This window comes from Amphiura filiformis, chromosome 17, assembly GCF_039555335.1.
Source record: "Amphiura filiformis chromosome 17, Afil_fr2py, whole genome shotgun sequence".
Taxonomy (NCBI): Eukaryota; Metazoa; Echinodermata; class Ophiuroidea; order Amphilepidida; family Amphiuridae; genus Amphiura; species Amphiura filiformis.
Window position 1 is genome coordinate 43,397,650 of NC_092644.1, and position 27,757 is coordinate 43,425,406.

General features: G+C 36.8%; 1 protein-coding gene across 4 annotated transcripts in view; it reads left to right on the top strand.

Moving 5' to 3' along the window:
- The window catches only part of LOC140137841 (outer dense fiber protein 2-like), a 34,971-nt gene extending 31,579 nt beyond the window's left edge, over positions 1-3,392 (top strand). For 2 of the 4 annotated variants that reach the window (XM_072159634.1, XM_072159635.1), the window contains exons 16-18: positions 766-847; positions 1,769-1,975; positions 2,475-3,390. In XM_072159634.1, coding sequence (XP_072015735.1) covers positions 766-847; positions 1,769-1,975; positions 2,475-2,654 — 469 coding nt within the window. In that variant the 3' untranslated portion in view covers positions 2,655-3,390. Of the gene's footprint in view, positions 1-765; positions 848-1,768; positions 1,976-2,474 lie in introns of all 4 variants that reach the window. The other 2 variants (XM_072159632.1, XM_072159633.1) reach the window with 2 other exon arrangements.
- Positions 3,393-27,757: the final 24,365 nt, after the last annotated feature.

Here is a 27,757-nt window from a genome sequence, read left to right on the forward strand (position 1 = left end):
GCAGCTGAACCTGCAGGCTGTAGTATCAATGTATATTTGTATAGGGTAAAACTAACTGGTACTTATATTAAGAGGTACAAACATAACTGGTACTTATATTAAGATATACAAACAATACTGTTCAACACATCCGAGGTATGAGATTTAATAAAAAAGTCATTGAAAAGTGTATTTGAAAGTCATTAAAAGTCATTGATTTCACTGTGGTCTTGACACTATGAACCCTGTAAATAACAGATGCAATCATGATCAAGATTTCTTTCCATGCTTGGTTAGAAAACCGGGATAGTTCTTTTTGATGATGTCATGTAACTGACAGTATGACGTCATAGGATATTAAGTTGCTGATGTGGGGGGGGGGCACAACATGGTAACATCCTATGATGTCATACTGTTAATCACATGACGCCATCAAAAAGGACTATCCCGATTGTAGACCAGGTATCATCACAGCATCACTATCTGCTGAAGACGCTTGTCCTTGATCTGGCCACGTGTAAATTAATTGAATACTTGCGATGTACATACATATGCTAATGCAGGCTGTATCAAAATGATTGGTACCCATCAGATTTGTCGTCTAATGAAACACCTGCTTCTTCCAAATTCAACATTAGTTCCTCTTAAAATGACTACAATTTATAGTTTTATGATCTTTTATTACATAAATCTACAAATTAGGTGAATGTTATTTTGCATTTTGATGTGGCAATCTTGGCCAAGCTCATTTTGATACACCCTGTATATTCATTATTTTTTTCACAGGAGATTGAAGGAAACTGAAGATGAGAACAGGGAGTTGCATGGTGGGATGGCTAAGAGGGAAGAGTCTATTCATCAAAATCAGGTATGTGATTTAATACAACATGTTTCACAGAAGTAAAAGTGAAAATAACTGGTTCTGAGGAATTGGAAGAATGTGACTATTTTGTAGCACATAGCTGGTGCAATAAACCTTTTCAGGAGGGCTTAATTTCAGGCGACATGAGTGTGTATTTGACCACACAGTGGACACTGCTGCACTCTAATACATTATGTCACGAGCAATGCAGTACATGACTGGCCTGAACAATCATACCACGCCCCATGTTCTTTGAATGTGCTGTAGCCAGTGTGTAATTGGTTGTAATGTTTTTATTTACTGCATGCTACATTTTTCTAATTTCCATAGTTTTCTTGTCAACTAGCTGCTGAAAATTTCTGTACATGGATCCTGGGTTTCTCTACTGAGTCAAAACTAAAATTCCAACCCACAACACAATATGTGGGTTCTAACAACACATCTATTAGCACCCCACACACAGTAGGGTGTTCAGTTCAAGTTCATGTGCAATTTATGTTACTGGCTGTTCTAGGATACACAATTGTAGTAATTTTGTTCAAGCCGACTTCCAGTAGAGAAACTCAGGATCCATGTATTGACTCATAAAAGCTTGTTATTACCTAATAAAAAAAATTAGAGACAAAGGGTAGAAAATAAATCTACTTTCCATTCTAACTTTAACTTCTTTTGAGACTTTTGTAACATGTTTATTACGTTTTAAAAACATTTGCTGGATAATCATAACAAATCCTTGAATGTATTATGTTGTGCAAAACATTACAAGTCCAACAAGCATTTCCAAACCCCATTATTACATTGCTATTGATGTGTATATTTATGGTCAATTGGGCACTTACCAGACAGCAGATGTTATCTTTAAATCAATCTTAGGTCCATAACAACTTAAATCCAATTTATTATAATGATTATTTTTTACTCTCACAGATGAGACTTGAAGAGAAGACTCGTGAAAACAGCAGTCTGACCCGTCAATTAGAGCAGTCCATCGCAGACACTCGCAGGTTGGAAGAGGAGGCACGTGAGAAGGCCATGCAGAGAGAGAGGAATTCCCAAGCACGGATCCTGGATCTAGAGTCACAGCTCAGCAGGAATAAGACAGAAGTGTTACAAATCAAGCGACAAAAAGAAGATGTAGGTTCAATGTTCTTGAAAAATTTCATGTAGTGACAACACACAATTTATTCTCAGATACAATTTATTGTCTTTCCTATTATATTTGGTGATCTTGGCATTAACAAACTTGTCGATGTACCAATGGAAATATTTTTGGCTGATGGAAGTTGTGAAATGTTGAAGAAGATTATCAGAAATTTGTTCAGAATTCTTTGAAACAGGGTCTCCACATGGTCCCTACAAAATAAGAGGAAGTTGCAAATCTTGATTTTTGAGTTATGGCCAGATTCATTTTCTTTCCTGGTGAATTTCTGTTCATTTTTGAGGTCTCATTTACGCACCTGTTTACTGTTGGAAATGGAAAGCGCTCAATATGCTTTTTGGAGACCAAAAAATTGGGAGAGTATAATAAGGTTATTGTCATTATTTGTTATAGATTTGTGGTATTTTTAACTGCAGATGGACTGCATTTTGCATTAGCTAATGAATACCTTTGTTTTTTCATTTCCAATTCCAGGCTGAAAGAAAGTTCAACTCGCAGCTGTATGACCTCAAGGACAGATTAGAGCAATCACACAGCACAAATCGTAGCATGCAAAACTATGTGCAATTTCTCAAGAACTCTTACTCCAATGTATTTGGTGACACATCTTTCAGCGCCTCACCTTACAAATCGCGACATTCTCCGCTTCACTGACAGAGGGCGTCCTTCAACATCAGTGTTGACTTCTAGAGATGTGTGAATTAATAAGTAGAATTCAACAATTAAGTCATTATTTTTGTAATGAGTTCAATATCTGTAAAGTCTGCATGCGATGTAGAATAAAGAAAATAATGAAGAACCCAAAAGTTCTAGAAGAGCAAGCATTGTGTAACACTAACAGTGTTAGTGTATAATTGACAGATATATATTCAAAACACAATTTGCATGTGACGACAGTCAAAATTTATGGTGCAAGTTAGGATTTTATATTTTATATTTTCTTCAACATCACTTTTTCTTGTTATGCACATTGCAGGTTATATTCTAAGCTATCAAGCAAATTTGTCATTTTGGTTTTGTTGTTGACATGACCTTAATCTTCCACACAGGGGTGTAGATTTCAAATGGAGCCACCCATTTAGGTAACCACATTTGAATTCACACTCCAGGCTGTGTGGAAGATTACGATCATGTCTTCCGTATGGGTGTATGGATTTCAATTGGAATAGCCCAATTTCAATGCAAATGTCAAGTTCCTTAGAGTATATCCTGTAAGATGGTGAGATATACAAAGTGATAATACAAATATATGTGACCATCCACCACAAACCCTGTGTAAAGTCGCCAGTGCTTTTTCAGAGACATGGACCAATAAGCAGTATAGAAATCAATAGAAAAAAAGAATTTCAAAACTTTATTTTAAAGGGGGGTAACCCTATTGGTTTTGGATATGGATTGTCTTTAAAATTACATAATAATATCAAATATCGCCCCCTTTATGCTGCTTTGTGAAAAAAAGCAGAGCATTTTCAGCGTAAATGTGAATAAATAGCCAAATTTGCAATCCAATACCTTGGTATCACGCTGAATTGCATTCTGGGCAGGCAAGCAACAGCAAAAATTCTCGTTCGTATTACGTACAATGCCCGGCCCGTATTAAACGGAAAATATTTGTTTTTTTCGTACCGTTTCAGAAAAAAAGGAAACAGAATATATTTCCCCTTGCAATATGTACATTTCAAATTAATATAAAAAAGTTTGGGTTAAAAATGGAGAGAAAAAAAACCTTCCGGTACCGGGTTTTGAACCGGGTACCTCTCGGGTAAGTACAAACACGCTAATCAATTGAGCTAAACAGCCCACTCGTGAAACATGGAAGTTTTATAATTAAATCGGCGCACAGTCTCCTCAGCAGTTAGTGTGGTTCGCTTTTTCACAGAATGTGTATGACGCGAAACCAAAGTAGCTGTTGAGGAGACTGATGATCGCTCATAATTCCCTGCCCCAGAATTCGGAGTAATTTTTAGTATTTACAAACTGGTAACCTGTAAAAACCGCTGTGTTTCATGATTTCTCCGGAAATACATCGACTTGGAGCGTCAAATTTCAGGATAGTAATGAGAAAAATAGTATCTATTATGTGATACCCAAACCTCATCAACAATGAAAAAAATCGGGGGGATGATGCTGTCGATCGGGTTACGGACCTTTAAGCACCTATTTCCCAAGCAGTTATGACAAGTGATTTTAAAGCTTATTTTCTGAAGATTTCAACTGTTCAATAATTCCAAGATACTCAGATTTCTGACTTTACACTGGGTTTGTCATGGATGGTCACATATGTGAGCTGTGAAGAAAAGATAAACATTGATCTCCAAACTTATGCAGTTCATTTTTATACATACGTATTACCAGACTTAGACTGTAATTGTGGTTGGGCACATATCTAGGGCATTACATTATAACCAATACATTTTCCACTTCCATTACATTCATATTGATGCCCTAAAATGCAACTTGTTGTCAGGGATGTGGAAAGTGATTTCATCCTTATGTATTATTTCCTCATTTTGATAGTAATTTCTTAGTAGTGGTGCTCCTTGCTCCCTCACTTTCTGCATCCCTTGAAGTTGTGTTTATTGACTACATTGATGCTGCACTTTGATAAATTTGATATATTTGTACCGGCTCAGATTTAGAAGATCTTGCATATTTCTAGTATGCCATAATTGTTTGATACCAAATTGTTGTCAAATGTATGTGTAAGGTCATTTAAACCATGTAGTTTTTACATGTTTTTATAGTTTTTTAATCCATGTAGTGTTGTCCAAAACTTTCTAAACTGGAAATTGTAGTCCCATTTGACGATTCAAATGCCATTCACGTGTAACATATAAAATTGTGTGCAATAGTGTGGCACTTGTGTGGATATCAATCACTATGAAACTTTGACACGGAAGCTCACACAAAATTACGATTGACAATAAAAAACATCAGAACAAAAGAAAAAGTAACACTGCAATTTTTTCAGTGTATTTATCAGTGTTATGACATTTGTCTTGAGCTATGACTTCCATAATTATTGAATGAAATACTCATTCAGTTCAGCAAGATTAAATCTATACTATACTAGGTGAATCCATGGTAATGATCAGAGGTTTCTCAGTCCATTTCTCGTGTGGTTGGACAATACAGTTGCATTTAATTTCAGTGCTGTGATAGGCCTGTAAAGCAAAGTGTTGTTTTTATATTCCACTGTGATTTTCAGTGTTTTAGTTTGACAGTGTAGGCCGAGTACAGTCTTTTTAGCTTTATGTTTGCACATTTAGCAGTAGGGTAATTATATATGATTTCCAGGGGTACATGTAGCAGCATAATATCATGAACACAAACATGCCTGCTTGGCATACTACACTGTTGTCTAGTGCATTCAGTGCACTTGCTTCCAAATGTGAGGGTTGCCCCAAAACACTGGTGTACACATGCAAGTCTGCAGTAAAGCAGAAGCGATATAGAGACATGAGTAGTCGGGGAGGAGGGCACATTTCTTTGGTATGTACTATAATATAAGTTGACTGCTCAGTGCCAGAAGTAGGTAAGTGCTGCAATAGCTGCCCTGTGAACATTTGGCACACAGCCTATTGTACTCATCTACACATGGCAGCTACACATGACACCTATTGCACTTACCCACTTCTGGCACTGAGCAGTCAAAGTATGCTCACCTTGAACTTGAAATGGTGGGTCTTTGGGAGCTAATGGCATAGTATAGGCAAAATGTCTAATTCTTGATCATGAGATAATGTACCTTCTGCATCAGCGTACTTTACGTGGAATAACACGATCACATGACCTAATTGACCAAACCCTGACCTTCATGACCTTAACTAGCGACAACCGTGTTCAAAAACCGTGATTGGTCAATTCTCAAAAGTTGTGTTTGCGCCATAAGCATGCGGTCTTTGCATAGTACGCTCTACACAAATCTGTGCATACCCAGGTTGGCTCGCATGATCGAGAATTAGATATTTTGCCTCTTGTAAAAGGGTCGTTCGGAAGGGTCTTTCTTGGCTTCCTGGTTGAAAATTTTCATGCACCAAAACAGAAATGAAAGGAATTAGCAATTTATTTTAAAGCTGACATCAAAATCAAGGGTCTTTCGGAGCTGCAAGGTCCAAAAACATGGGTCTTTTGTATAGTCATTTGTGTTAAGTTATCCCAGTCAGTGTATGGATAGTTTCATAATTGTTCAGTTCATGGTACATTAAAGATCATAACTTGCATGACATAGTCTTCTGATAATTGAGCATGGTCACATACAGACACATCAGGCCAGGCTCAATGCATAGCCAGCCCCCAACCCGGATGCTGGCCATTAACATGTTGTGATATTTTAAAGTTTTAGGCTTTAATGCCCATTTTGATCATTTTCATTTAATTTTGCCCCGAAAGTTACCTTGCCCCTTGAAAAATCTTGGCTAAATGCATGATAAATTGTAACTGAACAATTTTGAAAATGCATGTAGGCCTCATAGGGGGATGATTTGTTTCTGTGGATTTTTTATATATATTTTTTTTACTTCCTAATTTTGGAATTAATTACAAATAGTGTGCTAATTTGGCAGTTCTCTCTTTAGTTTACTTCAATCAGCACCAAATAAATTTTGAATGGAATTGTTACAAGTCTGACAAATAATTCTGGCTTTGCATTTCATAAGTGTGTCATGATTGCCTTTGGTTTTAAGCTGGGTCTAGATTCCTTTTTCTTTTTGTTTGCTTCATGAAGTTCATGCAACGCAATAACAGCACTCAGGAAATATTAGTAACCCATTGCAGTATGCAGATTATTGTAAAATATAATGTATTTCATCACCGAATGAATTTTGAATTAAAATACAAAAACATTGTCTCTTACCAGAACATACAAGTGACTGTCTTTATAGTTGTGTTATTTGAGTATAGGCCGAGCTATACGCTCATAGTATTTGACCTCATTTATTAGTCCTACAACCATAATACAGGCATGAGAATGGCTTTTTTGAAAAGTGCATGAATTTGACCGAAAACAGGCTAAAAAATAAAAATGTGTAACTTTGGGCAACAAAACTGCTTGAATTCAGGCAAAAGCCCAAAAATTCTCATACCTGCTAGTGCTTATATCTATCTGCATGTGAAAAAACGTACGCAGTCTGCATATAGGGAACTACACAGTACTGAAACAGCACTTCTGAGAGTAAGAACTGACCTTTTGAGAGCCATTGATGAAAACAAAGCCGTTGCGGTCGTGTTACTGGATCTTTCCGCCACGTTTGATACAGTCGACCATCTCATCCTGTTGAATCGTTTCTGTATCACCTTTGGCATTCATGGCACGGCTCTCGATTTGATCAGTTCTTACCTTCAGAATCAATCGTTTCGTGTTTGTGTAGGGGACACAGGATCTACAAATCAAGCCCTTCGCTTTGGGATCCCACAAGGCTCAGTTGTTGGGCCACTCTTCTTTACAATGTACACTTGTGAAATTGGTAACATTCTCCGGAAACATGACATCAATTATCATATGTATGCGGACGACGTCCAGGTGTACTTGTCATTTGATCCTAATATTGAAGGAGAAGAGGAGAGGGCAGTTAGGAGGATATCATCTTGCATCGACGAAATCAGTGACTGGATGACCAGAAACAAGCTGAAACTCAATCGTGAAAAAACTGAATTCTTTATTGCATCGTCAACTCACAACAGCATATTTATCAAAGACATTTCCATAACCATCGGGAACAGTGTTATCTTGCCCTCATCGACAATAAAAAATCTCGGTGTTGTATTCGACAGCACAATGTCGATGACTGATCATGTAAAATCCACCATCAAAACAGTCAATTTTCACCTCCGAACATTTACAGAATACGCCGCTTTATCACAGTTGATAGTTGCCATCACCTCGTCCGGTCACTGATTTTGTCACGCTTAGATTATGCTAACTCATCACTCTATGGCATCTCAGCGAAAGACATGAAGAAGTTGCAAACTTTACAGAACAGGGCGGCAAGAATTGTCTTCAGATCCAACAGAAGGGAACCATCTGCGCCACTCCTCAGAGAGCTCCACTGGTTACCAGTTAATGCCCAGATTATTTTCAAACTCATGTTATTCACTTTCAAAAGCTTCAACGAACATCTTCCAGCTTACTTGGCCGACCTCCTTATTCAGTACATCCCGCGCAGATCTAACTTAAGATCAGGTGACGACGCACATCTTCTCAACATCCCTCGTACCAGCCGGGCTGCTGGTGACAAAGCTTTCCATGCAGCTGCTCCGCGTCTCTGGAACCATCTTCCTGCTCATATTCGTCAATGTACTACCATACAAAGTTTCAAGAAATCTCTCAAATTCCACCTATTTCCAAAATACTAGTTCTCCGCCTTGCGTAGTTTCCTGGTTTTCTTGTTATGTTTTTAATAATGTATATTTTGCTTCACTGTATGAGTGTTTTATGATTGTAACGTAAGATGGTAGCATAAGATTTTAGATTAAGATAGTATCATTAAGTCATTTCTTGTACAGCGCTTTGACCTGTTTGATAAGGCGCTTAATAAGTGTCATTTTATTATTATTATTATTTATTATTATTAAAATGGTCTCGCATTAAAAATTAAAATCCAATTTGGCCAGTTCACAATACGATGCGCCTCCAGCTTGCCCACATCTTCATGTCTTTGGCTAGAATTTTGAATAGATTTGATGAAAAGTAGACTCATGCATACTTTTGGTATTGACAAATGCAGATAACATGAGGTGACAAGATATATCATTTCAGAATCTCGCATATATCTTGTCACCTCATGTTATCTGCATTTGTCAATACCAAAAGTATGCATGAGTCTACCTTTCATCAAATCTATTCAAAATAGCCCTCAATGGTAGAAATAAGGCAGGACCTTGGGCTAAAAGCATGTAAAATCACTGGCATGCAAAACATTGTGGCCAAAGACATGTAGGCAAGTCAAATTATGAAACTTATGACCCACCAGAATCCATTTCACATGCAGGAGTGAAATTTCTGACTTAGAGTTCACAAGTTATTAGACTGTTTCTATATATTTTGGAAATATATTATTTAAGCATCAAGTGGCAATTCCACATCAAAGCTGGCAACCAAATTATTTTGGTTAATTCAGGAATGCAGAATTCAAAAATTTTGCCTGCCAAGCTATATTGGAACCCTGTGACTCTAAAAAAAGACCCCCGAACCCCCTACAAGATTATATAGGGGCAAAAATTAAACATGCTCCAAATTCACTGTAAAAAAAACCATGTCAAATTATTTGTCTAGGTCTAAGGATCACAAAAATGTAACATATGGGTCAGTCCATGTGAAAACAGATTGAGTGTACACCCACCCTCTTGGATTTTGCTCTCCTTTGGCTCAGGGGTACCTTTCATGGATCCCTAGGTGAGGTCACAAGAAAAAATTCAAATTCCATTTCGCTTATGAATGGCGGGCCATCAAAGTTTGGCGACCTCGACCAAAATTGGGAATTTAAGGGGTCCAAATGACAAAGTGCTCTCTTTGAGGGGCACTTTCTTCTTAATTGAATCAGTTGTGATCCTCTTTTTGAATTTGGTCACTCACTGGCTGTGTCTGAAATACCTAATGCCAAAAAAGATAGATTTCGGATTTTCGTTGGGATTTCAGAGGGGTCAAAATCAGCACTTCGTACTGTTCAATCAAATTATCTTGATTTTGAAGGACCCATGATAATGTCACAGTGCACTTATAGGTCCTAATTATGTTCAGAATGGATTAACCATATGCCAATGTCTATGAGCAATTCAAAAAAAGAGAAATTTCTAGACCCCCTACAGAATTTTAGGCCCCCCTAAAGTGGTTCAGCCACAAATGGTGCTTAAAATCGGCCAATTTTGACACCTAATAACTTTAGGTGTACACCAGATATGAATTTCTAGTTTTTGCATCTGAAAGAATGTAGTCTAATGTTACTAGGAACATAAGATTTGTTTTGTATTTTTTGTGTTTTGATACTAAGTTGTTGGTCCCAAAAATCCCAATTTTTGACTAATAATGTACAGGTTATGGGTACAAAATGTCAATTTCAACATACCGTTTTTTCTATTTTTGATCACTTTATAGCAAATTGTCTTATTTATCCTGTTATTACATAGTTAACAACGTCCGATTTTGGTGTCTAATTATGTTTTTCTTGCATGAGAAATACAACTACTCAACTTACAAAACTGTACAAGGAACCAATGACCTCCTTATTACAATATGGATGCTTTTGGCAGCCATGTTGCAAAAGAGGGTCATCGGTTCCTTGTATAGTTTATTAATTTGCTTAGTTGTATTTCTCATGCAAGAAAAATATATATAATACATTACCAAAATCAAACGTTGTTAACTATGGTCAGAATTCAAAAAGGTCGTTGACCTATGAACATTTTTTTTTTTTTCGCCCTCCTGAAAGGTCTGACACATAACAAACTATACATTTTTGGAATCCTCATGACCATACGAGTAATTTGATATATTACTTGACATAATTGGGAGCATTCTGAAAATTTGACCCCCATAACCTGTACTTTGCATGCGCATCGTTGCCAGGAAGTGCATTTTGACCCCTTAAAAAATCCATACAGAGGATTAGAAAGTAGTTTTTTCTTATTACTTGACTCAAGAGCAACTTGGAATTTCAGGATAAATAATACAAATGGCTATAAAGTGATCAAAATAAAAAAACTATCATACTAAAATTGGCATTTTGTACCGTATCCTGTATGCATGGTATGTTAGGCAAAAATGACTATTTTTGAAAGCGCAACTTAATACTAAAACACAAAAAAATACAAAACAAATCTTATGTTCCTAGTAACATTAAACTAAATTCTTTCAGATGCAAAAGACTAGAAATTCATATCTGGTGTACACCTAAAGTTATTAGGGGTCAAAATTTGCCGATTTTAAGCGCCATTTGTGGCTGAACCACTTTAGGGGTGGCCTAAAATTCTGTAGGGGTCTAGAAATTTCTCTTTTTTTGAATTGCTCATAGACATTGGCATATGGTTAATCCATTCTGAACATAATTAGGACCTATAAGTGCACTGTGACATTATCATGGGTCCTTCAAAATCAAGATAATTTGATTGAACAGTACGAAGTGCTGATTTTGACCCCCTCTGAAATCCCAACGAAATTCAAATCTATCTTTTTTGGCATTAGGTATTTCAGACACAGCCAGTGAGTGACCACATTCAAAAAGAGGATCACAACTGATTCAATTAAGAAGAAAGTGCCCCGCAAAGAGAGCACTTTGTCATTTGGACCCCTTAAATTCACAATTTTGGTCGAGGTCGCCAAACTTTGATTGCCCGCCATTCGCAAACGAAATGGAATTTTAATTTTTTTCTTGTGACCTCACCTAGGGATCCATGAAAGGTACCCCTGAGCCAAAGGAGAGCAAAATCCAAGAGGGTGGGTGTACACTCAATCTGTTTTCACATGGACTGAGCCATATTCAAGTTATGAAGCTCAACAGTTCCAAGGTCAACTTGCATGTTATACAGGAGTGTAAAAGTTGCTCTTTCGTAAAAATGGATGCAAATTATTGTTCCTCAAGTTCAAAGGAATCAGGAAAAGAATAGTCTTTACTATCTGCAATGTCATAAATACAAATTCCATTGAATCCTATATATCTTTTGACTCTTTGCTGTGTACCATGCTAACTAGACATTGCAGATAGAGCAAGCAAACTATTCTTTTTTTGAAACCTCTAAGGTAGGCAAACAATTTGCCACAACTTTTATGAATATTGGAGCAACTTTGACTTTTGACCCATAAACAACAAGCAAATCGACCTGTTACCTTTGTATCCAGCGCACTGAATGGTCTATTGTTCTATTGTGTCCGATTTGAGCGCTGACATATTGGAAAATGTTGCCAATCAATATTCATGAGAGTGTACATTCAACGTCCAATTTTCAAATTGGGTGACTTGTGCTTGGCAGGTGTAAAATACATCTGACTGGGCGTTTTAAATACGTAACGCGATAAAGGCATTGACATCATCGAATGGCTGCCTATAGTGCTGTTAGTGTTAGGCCTATGTGTGTGTGTGTGGGGGGGGGGCTGTGTTTAGTTTCTATAATAATTATTATAAGGCCTACATTTATTTGTTATTCCTTTCTTTTCCTTTCTCTGTACTTATTCTTTCCTTGCTAAAGTATCACTCCCTCTTCTTATCTCCCTTCCCTTCTCCATCCCCTCATACTTTTTGTCCCCCTTTCTCTCTCCCTCCCGCCCCCTCTCATCTCTTCCTCCCTCATCCCCTCCCAAGACCTCTCACAAAAGAGCTGCCCCCCCTTCAGTACGCCACTGTTTATGACATTCTCCTTCTTAAAATAAAATAAAATGTCAATTTGTGAAACAACTTTTATATAGGCCTATACCGGCATACTTATTATATGTTACATGTATACGTAGCTATTACCATTATACAGTAATAGACATGGCAGCCTTGATCTGAATCATTCAGCAAGCGCATTCAATTTATTTAAATGAAGCACCTACAGTCAGTGGGGTCACAACGAACGGCATCAGCGGCTAATGTGTGCCTTTTGAGCTTACGGCTACTCAATTACACCCTTGAGTGGTATGACAACAAAAGGTACTTTTCGTTATAGTAAACGCTACACGCGACTTTCGTTTGATCACTTATTGACAGTAGTCTGCTAGGTAAAGCGTTAATACACTGTCGGGTCAGCTTACCGATTTAATGGTGGAAGCCCTTTGTCCCAAACAAAAGGTACCTTTTGATGAATAGCTTGTCAGATTTCAAATCGGCACAAGTTTTCAATGCGTTACATAATCTATTGCCTCTCCATTCTTAATAGCTCCATATTTGTATCCATCACTAACTTCTGCATGCATGCACACACAAACACATTTCTGGGATCCATGGGGCCAGACGTTTGAAAGTGTTATTGGAATAAAATTAATTCCCCCTATACGATCCTAAGGGTCATTTAGGGGTCTTTTTTGAGAGTCACAATTTCAAAATATTGCTTGGCAGACAACAGATTCGAGTTCAGCATACCCAAATTAACAAAAAGAAGCTGGTTACGGTACCAACTTTTATGCAAAATTGCCTCTATTCCAAAATAGAACCAAAATATAGCCAAAATGGTAAAGGGTCATTTGGTACTTTTGCCTATAACTCCATGCATCAGAGATAGGTCAAACTCTACTTTTTCTGAATACACAGGAATGTGTATGTATTTGAACCCTATTTTTTCCAACTTTGAAATTTCATCCATGTTGTATTTATATAAATTATGTGTTCCAGGACTTTTAATGTTTTATGTGTGGGGGTGCGTACGTGTTTGCCGACAAACGAGGACACACACAAGATTTTTCACCCTAAACTGTGGACCTACTTCCAACCGAGGACTGTCCTTGGTCTCAAACTGCTGCAAAAGACCTCAAATGCATGCTAGATGCTTTAAACGCTATTTGCCTGAAACCGAGGACCACACGTGTAAAAACTACCGTCCGCAGGGGTGATGGCTAAAATTCCGTTTCAGACATATACACAAAAAAATCCGCCATTTTAGTCCACGGTTAGGCGATGAAAACATCATACACACGTCCTCGGTTAGATAGCAAAACACAATGTCCACGTTTGGAGGCAAACACAGACAGGGGTGTGTGTGTGTGTGTACGCTTTTGTGAGAATGATGCATGTAATAGTAGGCATGTCCACTAAAAATTGAAGTACTTTTAAATTGATTCAGACCTAACTTATTGGATGGGAATTGATGAAAGAAACATTTTGGCGTTTAAATAATCTTAATCGGACGTTTCATTCCAGAGATATGGCCTTTCGAGTGTCACGGTTTTATATAGGGCTGCTAGAACATGTTAAAAAGTTAAAGTCCAAAAAGGAATACTAACAGAAAGTGCAACTTTAAGGTACTTTTTCTTAATGTATTTATTAACTATCTTATCTGGAACATTATATTTGCTTATAACAACATGAAAATAAGATCATCCTGAAAATTTAATCGATTTTGTTGACATACAACAAAAACTATAAGACCTCAAAACCCATGGTTTGTTTGTTGAAACCTCAAGCATGATCATAGATGGCCGCCATGGAAAATATCTCCATAGAGGAGATGAACAATAATTGCATTATTTCAAATGAAAAGCGGTAGTCTTAAACATTGTTCAATCTTTTAAGGTCAGCACATTTTATCTTCAAAAATTATTATATTTCATCATGGCATAAGTTTGGTAACATTAATCACTACCAATTTTGAGAAATTTGCTCCAACTCAAAGGCCGGGCTCAAAGGTTATCTTTACTACATTGAGCAATACACTGTGTGCATGGAAGCCATGATGGTCCCCGGTTTTTATACTCCCTATGAAATGGACATGGTAGTGAGAAGTGCACGGGAAGTGCATGATTTGAGATGGGCCATGTAGGCTTAAACATTCTTAAATTTCTTAACATCCTACACATTTTGTCTTCATAAATAGTTAAATTTTATGAGTATGTAAGTTTGCTTGTCTGATTCACTCCAAATTCGGAGATAATTGCGTTTGAACACCTGATGCACGGAATGGTGTCACTTCAACCTGTTGTAGTTCTCATCTCATTAAATTTTTCATTAAAAAAGTTGATCTCTTCATGCAGGAAGGTCCTCTCTATTTACTGACCAAACAGGAAAAAGTTTGGTGAATGTTTTCTGGTGGAATCAGGAATTTCTTGAAACACCCTGGTATAGGCCTACATTTGGATCAAAACAAGTATGTACGCCATTTAACATGCCTGGGATTTCTTGTATCGATCAGTTTCTCCATAGACAATACGTGTGTGAGTGCACGCACACAGTAAATGAAAAATCGTTCTAGTGGAAACTGTATTGAGAGTGGGCATCCCTAGTAATAGATTCTGGTGCAATTAGAGGTATAGGTCAACCCAGGTTTTTCTGTAATTTGACTTGCCAAATGTACCCAATGCCAACTTCAACATTAATTCCAAACTGCTATTAGGCATATTGCTCATTCTACAAAATCCGGTGCCAATCCACTGTAAAAATTGAAAAAATTAAAGTTGTTCAAAAAGACCTGCTTTTTGTGTTTTTTAAGAGCAAATGTATCACTACTTTCAGATGTAAAAGATTGTCAACACCACTTGTATATTTTTCTTCCAGGAAGTCATGATGTTTTTTAACACTAAAACTCAATGTAATGTGAGCTACGTTACCGGCTACAAAATGGGCTGGTTTTACTTAATCCAAGGTCATAAAAAGCAAACGAAAGATCACTTGAGTGAAATGTAACACTGATTTCACCATTTCATAGAAGTTTTAAAGATGCATAAATGAGTGCGTAACATAGCTCACAGTAACGTAGTTCACAGGTTTTTAATGTTTTTGATGTGATTTGCGAACGTTAGAATGTTATGTCGGTTAATTCTAATATAAATGGGGTTCGATCACTGGTACCTATCACATATTATTAGGAAGTACATGTACTTGTTATACAAGTGCATACTATGGAATTCTGGTAACGTACCCAGCAAACACAAAACGTTTTCGACATCATCCGCAAAAGGTTATAAAAGGTTGTCAGAAAACATTTAAATGTCGGGTTATATAAAGGGTATATTAAGAGTATAAAACGTTTTCATAACCTTAAAAAACATTTTTTGATAATCTACTTCTCAGCAAACAAAAATGTTTTACAGAAAACGCTTTAAATGTCGGGTTATATAAAGGGTATAAAAACGTTTTAATAACATTCCAAAAACATTCTTGAAAACTTGATACAAAACATTCTAAACAGAATGTTATTTTGGGGTTGAAAAATATTTTGCGAAAATGTTTGCCCAAAATATTTTCAATAACGCTTTTAAAAACATTTTCATAACCTTTATATAACTCCGACATTTAAATGTTATTAAAAGGTTTTGAAAAAACATTTTAAGAACATTTCTGTGTTTGCTGGGTTCAAACATTTTAACATAATGTTATTTAAGTATTGACACAATATTTGGCAAAAATGTTTGTAAAAATAGTTTACAATAACAATTTTTGAAAACATTTAAAAATATTTTTGTAGTGTGTTTTCATACAAAACGCTTTTAAAACGTTATCATGACCTTTATATAACCCGACATTTTAATGTTATTAAAACGTTTTTACCTAAACCAAAAGCCAAAATATAACTTATTTAAAACGTTTTAAAAACGTTTTTGTGTTTGCTGGTAGCTCACCAGTCTTAACATGGTCGGTCAAAGTTTCAATGTTCACAAAATTTCTATGCCAAAAATGCTACAGCATCACGATTTTTACTGTTATTTTTAAAAACCTATGAGTGTTTCCTTTCAAAAACCGCAAACTACGTTGATACCTCTGTTTTACGTCTTTCCAATAACGTGTGTTAAAAAGGGGGTAACGTAGCTCACAGCGTTTTGGTGGAAAGTGCAATTTATTTTAGAATTACACAAAGACGATTTAATCACTAAAAAATAATGTTGATATGCAAATTATATGATGGCGCCTTATCTAATTAAAAAACAACAAATATGTCAAGATATCGCATTTATTCAAAGAAAATATTAAGGGTCAGATTTGACACTTGAGCAGTGGAAGCGCAATTTTAGCAATTTTTGAGCCTTTGCAAGGGTTAATCAGGCTGAAGAAAGCATTTAAAGTATGGAAAACTATATATGTCCGTGTAGATCTCATTGGTTCCGTACCATTAAAAAAAAAATTTGATGCCCTAAATGCTCGACAAAGTCTTTGTGGACCAAAGAATGGAAAAAGGGCTATTGGCACCGGATTTTGTAGAATGAGTGATATACAGTATGTCCACATAGAAGTACAAACCAAATCTGTGGCATCGGGGGTCGATCCTTTGCGAAGAAGCATTACACTGAAATAATTATTCTCATACCTTCAGTGTCCGAGGTCTATTTACTTTGTACTTCTATGTGGACAGACTGTATGTACCTGTTGTTGATTATGAATGTCTTAGCCCCAGTCTTGTAAAGTGTCACATATATGTGGACCATTGTGACATTACAATCTGGAAATTACACACGCCCATCATCCTTCACAAACATTCGCTAAGCTAGAAAGCAGGGATCCTCTTAGGCATAGCATTGCTTGCCGTCAGCATTGTTGACTACTTAGTAGTAGTAAGTATACTGTGTAGCAGGATGTTTTAGCGGGGGTTCATTTTCACGGCCAAGAAGGCAGTCGCAAATATCTAACCCCACAAAAATATTTGTTACACATAGTGCTTAATGTGAATATATTTGGAAACACAAATTAAACACCCACTAAACTGGCCAGAATTGATAAAATTGCTCAAAATTAAAATATCCCAATAAAGTATCAGCACATGCATAAGCAGCATATTATCTGCACAATGCATGGGCAGTCGATCATTCAGGGGCACTGAATAATTATTCATTGGGTGCTTAAGGTGGTACTACACCCCTTGATAAATTTGTGACTATTTTTGAATTTTAATAATAAAAGACTGGTAACAAAAGTTATGTACATTATAGGGGCAATGAATCCAGCTACTACACTGGAATTTCAGTGACTCAAGACAAGTAGTTATTGATCAAATATTGGTTTTCCCTCATTTTTGACTGTAACTCCACAACTGTTGCCTGTGCTGAAATAAAATTTCCAGTGCAGTAGTTGTAGTCTTTGCCCCTATAATATACATATCTTACTTGCCACCAATGCACTATAATTTTTGAGAAAAATGCAAAAATAGGCACAAAATTGGCCAGGGGTGTAGTACCACCTTAACATCCGCAAATTGTAAAAGGATTGTGATTCCTCTTTTATTACTCCTTTGGACAACACAACAACATACTACAGTATACACAAGCATAATGTTTTTTTTATTATATTTTATTCTTTTTTTAAATACACTGATAATAACAATAAGTACAAGTCATGTAAAAGATTTTCATAATTACTACTTTCTTAGAATAACATAAAAATATAGCTAATTCAAAACCCTGATGTGGCGGTGACGTCAAATCATTACGGCAGCCGTTTCATGCGCGCATCTATGTGGCGTCTTTAGGCGTGTGTGTGTATCATGCTTTATTTGCAGCTGCGCAATGAAATTTCACACTGACGTCACTGCCACATCAGGCTTTTTGTCAGGGTGGAAAATACTTCAGGAGCAATGTGACATGATCTGATCCGATCAGACAAATGTCGGCAATAATGAAATTGAGATATAGGCAAAAATAAGGAGTAAAAATTCAATATCAACTTAAGAAAATGGACATTTAAAAAAGTTCATAACTTTGCAACCATATGTGTGAGGGACTTGGGGATTTTAACATCAGTATCCCAGCAAACCAACAATGTTTTACAGAAAAGGTTTAAATGTCGGGTTATATAAAGGGTACGTTTGACAATGTGATACAAACATTCTAACAGAAGGTATTTAACTGTTGACAAAATATTTTGCCAAAATGTTTGCACAAAATATTTTACAATAGTATTTTACAAATATATTCATGATCTCAGATAAACCGACATTTAAATGTTATTTTAACATTTTGAATAGACATTTTAAGAACATTTTGTGTTTGCTGGTAATCACTCAATTTTCAAAATGTCCTACTTTGGTCTAAGTGGATCATATTGTGTCACATAGAGGCGAACATTTAATATAATGATAGATACGACTTTAGGGGGCAGGCATTTTCTTCAGAAGGGGGTGGGTCCTAAATATACTGAGGGGGTCATAAATTTTTGGAAAGAAAAATAGGAGGGGTCATAGAATTTTGGATAACCAAAATGTAGTGAGTCACAAGATGATCACAGATAGTGTGTTTATTTTATTCAAAAAGACTGATTTCAATACAATTTTAGCCTGTTTATGGGGTAAGGTGTATTGGTGGTGGGGGTCATAAAATTTTTGTTGCCGAAATAGGGATTTGCAATTTTATTGATGTTGACTTTTTTTAAATTTGGGACCCCCCCCCCTTCCAAAGAAAATGCCAGCCCGGAAGTTACTAGAATTTTCACATTAATTTAAATACAAGCCTCCATATACTAACAAGGCTCAAAATACATAGGGCTAAAGCTCTTTCTCTTCTAAATTTTACAAAGTAGCCCCTGTAAAACCTTTTGTCTGTACCAAAATTTGTATAGAAACTATTCAATGTAGCCCTCAGTGTTAGAAATCAGGTGGGCCAATTGTGCCAAAAGAATATCATACAGGCTCACAGAGCTTGTGGAATATTGTTACAGTCAGCAAGAGGGATCCCCATCAACATTAATTCTTAAGATATGATAACCTGTTGTTGATTTATAAACTTAGTCTTATTAAGTGTCACATAAAGTGGACCATTGTAACATTACAGTCTTGAAACTGATAAACATTGTGCAGTGGCATGGCCAAGAAAAGGGAAGCAAAGGGGTAGTCCCCCCCCCCCCCACCGATATTTAAATATTTTACAAATATTTTAGGCTTTGCACTTTTTAGCCCATTTCTGACCATTTTCGTAAAATTTTGCCTCCCTTTGCCCACCCTTCCTCTCTGAAAAAGTCTTTGCTACACCACTGATTGTCTGTCAATTTTACAATTATTGCATTCAGGCCTGTAAAAAGAGCCTGTAGATTTTAAACTCAAGAGCCTGAATGGCCCTTGAAAATTTTAATTGTGACACGATCTGGTCCATGGGGGCCAAAGGAGGCATTTTTGTAAATTGAGTTACTGTAACTCTTACATTATGTACAATAGGCTATCATTTACTGAAAACACCAAAGGCCTAGCATACTTGGTTCTAAAGTTATGAAGTTTTTCGATGTCTATTTTCTTATGTATTTTATTGTTTTTTACTTCATATTTTTAACTTTATATCAGTTTCAAATTTGCCGCCTTTGGCCCCCATGGACCAGATTGTGTCACAATTATTAGAGAATAAAGGTATTGTTTTTAACCGCTGGAGTGCATCTATCGTCTCATATAACACAGGCAACATCATTATTTTAAAGTAAAACAGCCGAGGCGAAGCCGAGTTGTTTTACGCCAAAAATAATGATGTTGCCCATGTTGATATGAGACGATGCACAACAGTGGCTAAAAAATACCTTTATTCTCATTCTAAAACACTTTTAATCAAATTAAATCCTACATTTTACAAGGAATTATCCAGGGCTGAAAATCGAACAGTCCCATTGTTGCTATGTGCCTCCCCGTTTGTTTTATCGTGTCATATCACAAGGGTAAGATAAGAACCAATAAGATTGCAGGAACGTTCTCAAATGTTTAAGAAGACCATTTATAAACACGGGTAGCCCTTGTAATCAAACAGTATTTTGAATCCTGATACCATACAATTCCTCTCTATGCAAATAAGCTATTCCCATTGAAATTGATAGACTCCTATGGAAGACATGACCTTAAGACCTACCACACAGAGAGCGTAGATTTATGGAGTCACCCATTCACGTAAACCTATTTCCAATTCACACTCCCTGTGCATGCTGTGTGGAAGATTAAGATCATGTCTTCCATGGGGGTTGTATGGATTTCAACTGAATAGCCCAATGCTACTATTGGTTTGTCACATACAAATAATCAAAATAATGTGTATGTTCTCAGAAACACATGTGGAATTAATCATATTTGTGATTCGAGGTGTACCCACTATGTGCACACATACATACCCAATGCATAACAGGACAAACTTAAATATCATTCTTAGTTGGTAAAGGGTCGGCAAAATGCCTAAAAGGGTGGGTTTGGAAAATTTCTGGTTAAAATGTGTGTCCAAATATAAAGCCTGTAAGTCGTCATTTGCTTGTTTACCTAAGCCTGTAAAGGAGCATTTTAACTGACTACATAAAGACTAACATGGCCGTCAAAGTTTTCACAGAGGGAAACAAGGGATACCATAACTTCACGCACATTTACTGCAAACTGTGCAAGGCACTGGTTCTTCCACGGTTAGTCATATCCAATCCCACTCAATTTCAGAGTGAGAGTCTTGCTGAATTACTGCAAAAATATGATGCTCTGAACCTCGGCAGAAATTTGTACAGCAACAAGTGCAAACAAATACGGTTAGGTCATCTAAAAATTCAATATGTAATTCTCTTTGGATGCAAATCTGCATCTCCTGGACCACCATAACCACTTACCTATGATCAGTAACCACGCTTAAAAAAGGATGGGTTTCGGAGTTTTGGTATAAAGCGTATAAAATAAAAAGGGTGGGTTTGAAATAAATAGGGTGGGTTTGTATTACCACTGCCAACTATGGTCATTATTTCTATATCATTTACATTTTCGTTGGGACTTTTAGTTTCAACTATTTGGGCCATATCAATATACTCACACAATTCCTCACATCATAGCCAGGCACAAATTTTTGATATTCTATTTTAGAAGGGAATTATAATTTTTTTTTTAAATGGCAAAGAATATTATCCACAGCACAGGAAGGCATGCACTTGTGTGCCAACTTTGAAAACACCCCCTTGCTTCACATTTACAAGTTTTCAGGTAAAAAAAACCCACAAAATCCTGAAACTGTTTGTGTATATTTTTGTTTCCCAAATTAACAGTTTAGAGCAATTATATTTCTTTGGCATGTATTGATTTTCATTTATTATCACCTGTAGTATGGTACATAGCCTCTGCTGGCTTACAGTCAACAAGTGGGAAGAAGGCCCAAAAAAGCACGAGCATGAAGAAACCATGTTTAGAAGAGAGATATATGGGGCAGCACTACCGAACTTGCCCATCCAACAATGTCCAAGAAAAGTCATTAACAAGTGTAGCTGGTGAAATGTTGGCTCATGATTTGCTAAACAGGGTTCTCACATTGAAACAATCGTACAAAGAATACAAGAATGGACTCACCAAGCAGTGGCGTAACTAGGGTTGGCAGCACCGGGGCAAGAAACAAAATTGGTGCCCCTACCCCCCAAGACATGTTTTCAGTGAATTTCCAGAGCTTTGACTTAAGCTTAGTCAAAGACTAATTATTTGGGTGACGGGTTGCCAAAGTTAACTTGCAAGGCTATTATCGTCTACATGTCATGGTGAAATGCGTGTCCACTAAAGGGGTAAGAATTTGTGATTTTCTCTCAAATGGTTGATGTACACGCCGACCGATCTGGGAATCTTGTTTGCACTGCCCTCTATACACGTAATTACCTACTTTCCGAAAATGATATTTATACACCTGTATGCACTTGGGCGAGTTTGGCGTGTCTTCATTAGTTAGGCGATACCAAATAATTATAGGGGTAATTTGACTGACGGGATTGTTAGAGGCAAACTAGTCCTGCCTTTTATTTTAGCATTACTTTATACTTTCTGAAGATGATATTATACACCTGTAGACATATAGGCGAGTTTGGTGGAAGCTCGTTCGTCAGGGTGACAGTCAACTCAACATCGGTGCCGTCCTTCTTGCGAGAGAGAATAGGAATGATACTTTTCCTTTCAATTATGCAAACAGCTAGGAAATGTGTGTCCCAAGTACTTTAACAGCACCCTGTTATTTTAGCATTATTTTATACTTTCTGAAGATGATATTATACACCTGTAGACATATAGGCGAGTTTGGTGGAAGCTCGTTCGTCAGGGTGACAGTCAACTCAACATCGGTGCCGTCCTTCTTGCGCGAGAGAATAGGAATGATACTTTTCCTTTCAATTATGCAAACAGCTAGGAAATGTGTGTCCAAGTACTTTAACAGCACCCTGTTATTTTAGCATTATTTTATACTTTCTGAAGATGATATTATACACCTGTAGACATATAGGCGAGTTTGGTGGAAGCTCGTTCATCAGGGTGACAGTCAACTCAACATCGGTGCTGTCCTTCTTAAGAGAGAGAATAGGAATGATACTTTTCCTTTCAATTATGCAAACAGCTAGGAAATGTGTGTCCAAGTACTTTAACAGCACCCTGTTATTTTAGCATTATTTTATACTTTCTGAAGATGATATTATACACCTGTAGACATATAGGCGAGTTTGGTGGAAGCTCGTTCGTCAGGGTGACAGTCAACTCAACATCGGTGCTGTCCTTCTTGCGAGAGAGAATAGGAATGATACTTTTCCTTTCAATTATGCAAACAGCTAGGAAATGTGTGTCCAAGTACTTTAACAGCACCCTGTTATTTTAGCATTATTTTATACTTTCTGAAGATGATATTATACACCTGTAGACATATAGGCGAGTTTGGTGGAAGCTCGTTCGTCAGGGTGACAGTCAACTCAACATCGGTGCCGTCCTTCTTGCGAGAGAGAATAGGAATGATACTTTTCCTTTCAATTACGCAAACAGCTAGGAAATGTGTGTCCAAGTACTTTAACAGCACCCTGTTATTTTAGCATTATTTTATACTTTCTGAAGATGATATTATACACCTGTAGACATATAGGCGAAGTTTGGTGGAAGCTCGTTCGTCAGGGTGACAGTCAACTCAACATCGGTGCTGTCCTTCTTGCGAGAGAGAATAGGAATGATACTTTTTCTTTCAATTACGCAAACAGCTAGGAAATGTGTGTCCAAGTACTTTAACAGCACCCTGAACATGAATTAACTTCTTCAGCTTGAATGTTATAAAATATACAAGGTGAAAGAAAGATGGGTACATAGTATTTCATGAGCCAGTATGGTGAGTGAGAACAATCCATCTTGAGATCCACTTGATGGATATAAAATTGAGCGCTACAAGTCCCTGCATTTATTAATTACATTTCTACCACTACACAAATTAAAGACAGTTAATATCATATCACTCATACAGCATGCTTATTATATAATATGAGCTTTTTAGCCTGGCTTGAACATTTGGTTTGGCCATATGAACAGGGAAAGGAATAGCCACGAGTTTGTAGAAAAGCAGCAAGAACAAATATACATAGTCCACAGTGAAGCCTGTGCAAACAACTTGAAAGCTAGTCAAAAGCAAAGCACCACTATGATCTAAGATCTAGAAAAACAAGCTTCACTGTTGGTGATAGCGTGTGGTATTACAAACCTGCTTAATCCAAAGGCGTGTGCCTGAAACTCCAGACCTTCTGGCACGGCCCTAAGTAGTAGTCAAGAAATTGAACGATGTATTATACAAAATTCAGTTGTCCCCAGGTAACAAAGCGGTGGTAGTGAATAAAGGACAAACTAAAACTTAACATATTTCGTCCCTTGTGTCAAGAACTGTGCCACAAGCCAAGTCACGGCAAAAAAGCGGGCAAAGATCTTTTGTTTACAACACAAGAAGCCCCAAACAAATCAAAACGAGGCAGAAAAACTAAAAGCCCACAATGGTTACAATTAACATGTAAATTAACATCGTCTTAACCGTGATATTTTGACCAAAATTCAGGACATTTGAAGGGTCCCATTGTTACATTCTCAAATGTAATATGTTTGCCGCAACCGAATTCAGTGCTTTGAAAATACATCTCTGGCAAGCACATCACGTGAAATACCCGTGTAGCTATGCCAATTGTTCCTATTCCGCTAATTGGCGTTCCAAACTTAAACATTATGAACGAGTCATGCATTTTTCCACCGTTGCAGCAGCACCAGCTACCAGCAACTATCCAGTTGAGACAGCTAGATGTACAATACCACCGCTGCCACCAATTGTGACGAAGCGAATGTCTGGGGGAATTTTAGGATACAAAACGGACCATTATAGATATTGAGCATGTAACTCCTTAAACTTTCAATAATGGCAAACCTTTGAAGGAAATATTTTGTTTTAACTCTGCATGCTCTGTGATCACGACTACACAATAGACATTGAGCATGTTAAATTATGGTCTTAATAGCGGTATAAATAATTGCTTGTGCAGAAAATGCAAAAATGAGAGATTTTTTTTCTCCCGGTGCGAGATTTCAGTATTCTTTCAAAATTGGTATGAGTTATTAGATTTTCACTTTATCCTTTCAGGCTTTCGCTCCAGTCTAGTATGGATATTAGTAAATTGTCTGTTGTTCAAATTAATGACAACAACAATGTTCACAAACACCAACTACACACAAGGATATGGAAGACATTTTTAGCGAGGAGAGAACCAAGGAGGATACCAGAAGCACCATGGAGTTGGTCCGCGATGAGTATGTTAAACCTCCTATGTCAGAAGCCGGAGAGAAGATTAAGGAATTAAGAGAGGAGATTTTGAAGTGGGGAGATATAGAATTTGTTAGTTGGCAAGATGTCAAGTGGGGCTATCTGGCGACGTATCATGGAGAAAGTAGAAGAAAATGGGAAAACATACACCGTAACCATGACCGAGTTTGACGAATTGCATTTTCTGCAGCCACCAAGTTGTCACACATGTTCTGTCAAAATGGAATGGGGAAAGAAAAATGAGGGTTAATAATTAAGAATTTAATAAAAATGTACATTCGCAAGCTTTAATTGTATTAAAAGTTTTAATTGTATTTAATTGTATTTAAAAGTTATGTAACAAAAATTTTGTACCTTTAACATTTTGAGGACAAAATGGACTTTTAAGGTGGGGGTTGTGTAATGAAATGCAAAAATGAGAGATTTCTTTCTCCCAGTGCGAGATTTCAGTATTCTTTCAAAATTGGTATGAGTTATTAGATTTCCACTTTATCCTTTCAGGCTTTCGCTCCAGTCTAGTATGGATATTAGTAAATTGTCTGTTGTTCAAATTAATGACAATGTTTTTACAGTGCAATCTTCATCCGTTTCACTTTTTATCATTTTATCAATTGACATTATAGTTATAGTTGTAATTGTAGTCACAATTTTATAATTATTGTAGTTGGATTATAGTTGAATTTATAGTTGTAGTTAGAATTATAGCTGGATTTAGAATTATAATCATTAGGATATACTGTAAATGTTAAACCTAACACTTTTGTTACAATATCAATTTGCACACAGAAACATAGGGCATGGTCATTCGAGGTCAAGACTGAACTTTACAGGGTGCTCGGGCGGCAGATCCAATCTGGATATGTAAATAAAGAGAAAGTAAGAATTTCATCATTGTCATACTTACTAACAATTCCTTTTAAATATGAAATTGATGCAATTGTAATAATTAACCCTGCTCTTACCATGAATTAGCAGATTCAATTATATTAAAAAGCATTGTAATGAGAAATGCAGAAACATGCCTTGTTTATTTGTGTCGTCACCATACTCATGTATAGATTACAGAAATAATCTATGTAAACATATTCATAAAATTCATTGTGTAGTACTAAAAGAATCACAACCTGATGACAATGATGAAGAGGATGTTGTATTATCAGAATCTGATTCCACAAAGTTGAAGACGATCCATAAGAGATTTACTTGGAGAAATTTCAAATCAATTAGATGAGCTTTCTGTTCAAAAACACAGATTATCATCTAGTATTATGTTCAGCCCCTTGAGATTTTTAATGTAAATGTAATGCGCTTTATCAGAATAAATTATTATTATTATTTATTATTATTATTTAATACAGGTGCTACGAAAATTGAAGCCATGCCTCTTTTGCGACAAAATGGTCAATAGTGGCATGATTTTAGGCAATCAGTTTTGGTTAAAAATTTATAGCAATCAAAAATTAGATGCATATATTTTTATATACGGTCCAAATCCGGATTTTCATTGCCATGTTGATTGTTTAGTTTTATCAAATAAGCATCTATAAAATTTTTTAAATTGCTGTGCATCAACGCACCGCATTGCAAACTAATGGGTTAACTGACGGTTCTGTACGCCCCAAAGTTAGGAACCCAGTCCTCCTGGACCTAGACCCTCAACCCCCAGCCCCGGTGGATGAGGAAGATGGCGTTGATAAATTGCCATTTCTTGATGCTAATGAGGAGAAAATAGTGGAAGAATGTGATGAATCTCACGTCATAGCTGAAGTAATTAAGGAGTGTGTAGAAGCCTCAGTCAAGGCTAGTATGACATCCTTACAGGACTTCATATACGACTCCATCTCTCAGCAAATGCATGTGACAAGATCCTCCAGGGACCCGAGTCCATCCCTAAGTCCCTGCCCAGTCAAAGAAGCCAGGCAAGAATGTTAATGTGAAGCAGGCAACCAGCCCCTCTACCCGCAAGTACGGATCCGTCAAACCGCCTACATATGATGGTAAAACACCCTAGTGCGATTTTATTGTACAGTTTGAAATGGCCAGCAATTTCAACCAATGGTCCAATACAGAAAAACTGTTGGGGTTAGGATGTAGCCTAAAAGGGTTGCCCAGGAAACATTAGGGGAGATAGACATGAGTCAGCGACAAAGTTTGGGCTTAAGGTTTGTTCATACTACCACCGCATTTGCGATGCGTTACGTTGCGATAGACAAAAGTGGCGTCACTTCCGCCTTACCGAAACCAAATTATCACAGATCACTGCAGGTCACCAAATGCGATACCGGTGCGGCGCATTGCAGTGAATTTCTTCAAACTGTAAAAATTTATCGCACAGCAATGCACCACAACCCACTACAATTCAAGGCAAGTTAAAACTATTTTAACTGGATTGCGGTATCACAGAGAAGTTGAGGAAAGTATGCCAGAAAGCGTGGGGTTTTAATTGATGAATAAATATAGAAAATAATAAAAACTGGTAGGCCTATTATCACAAAACGTTAACTTTGATTTCATGTTACTCCGGAATGCAGGCTTCAGCTGACAAATTGCATGTTCTCCAATGATCGAGACCCAAACAAACAAAACATTGTGATATATAATATAGGCCTATATAGGAGACCTTTTTGGAGAAATGATAAAA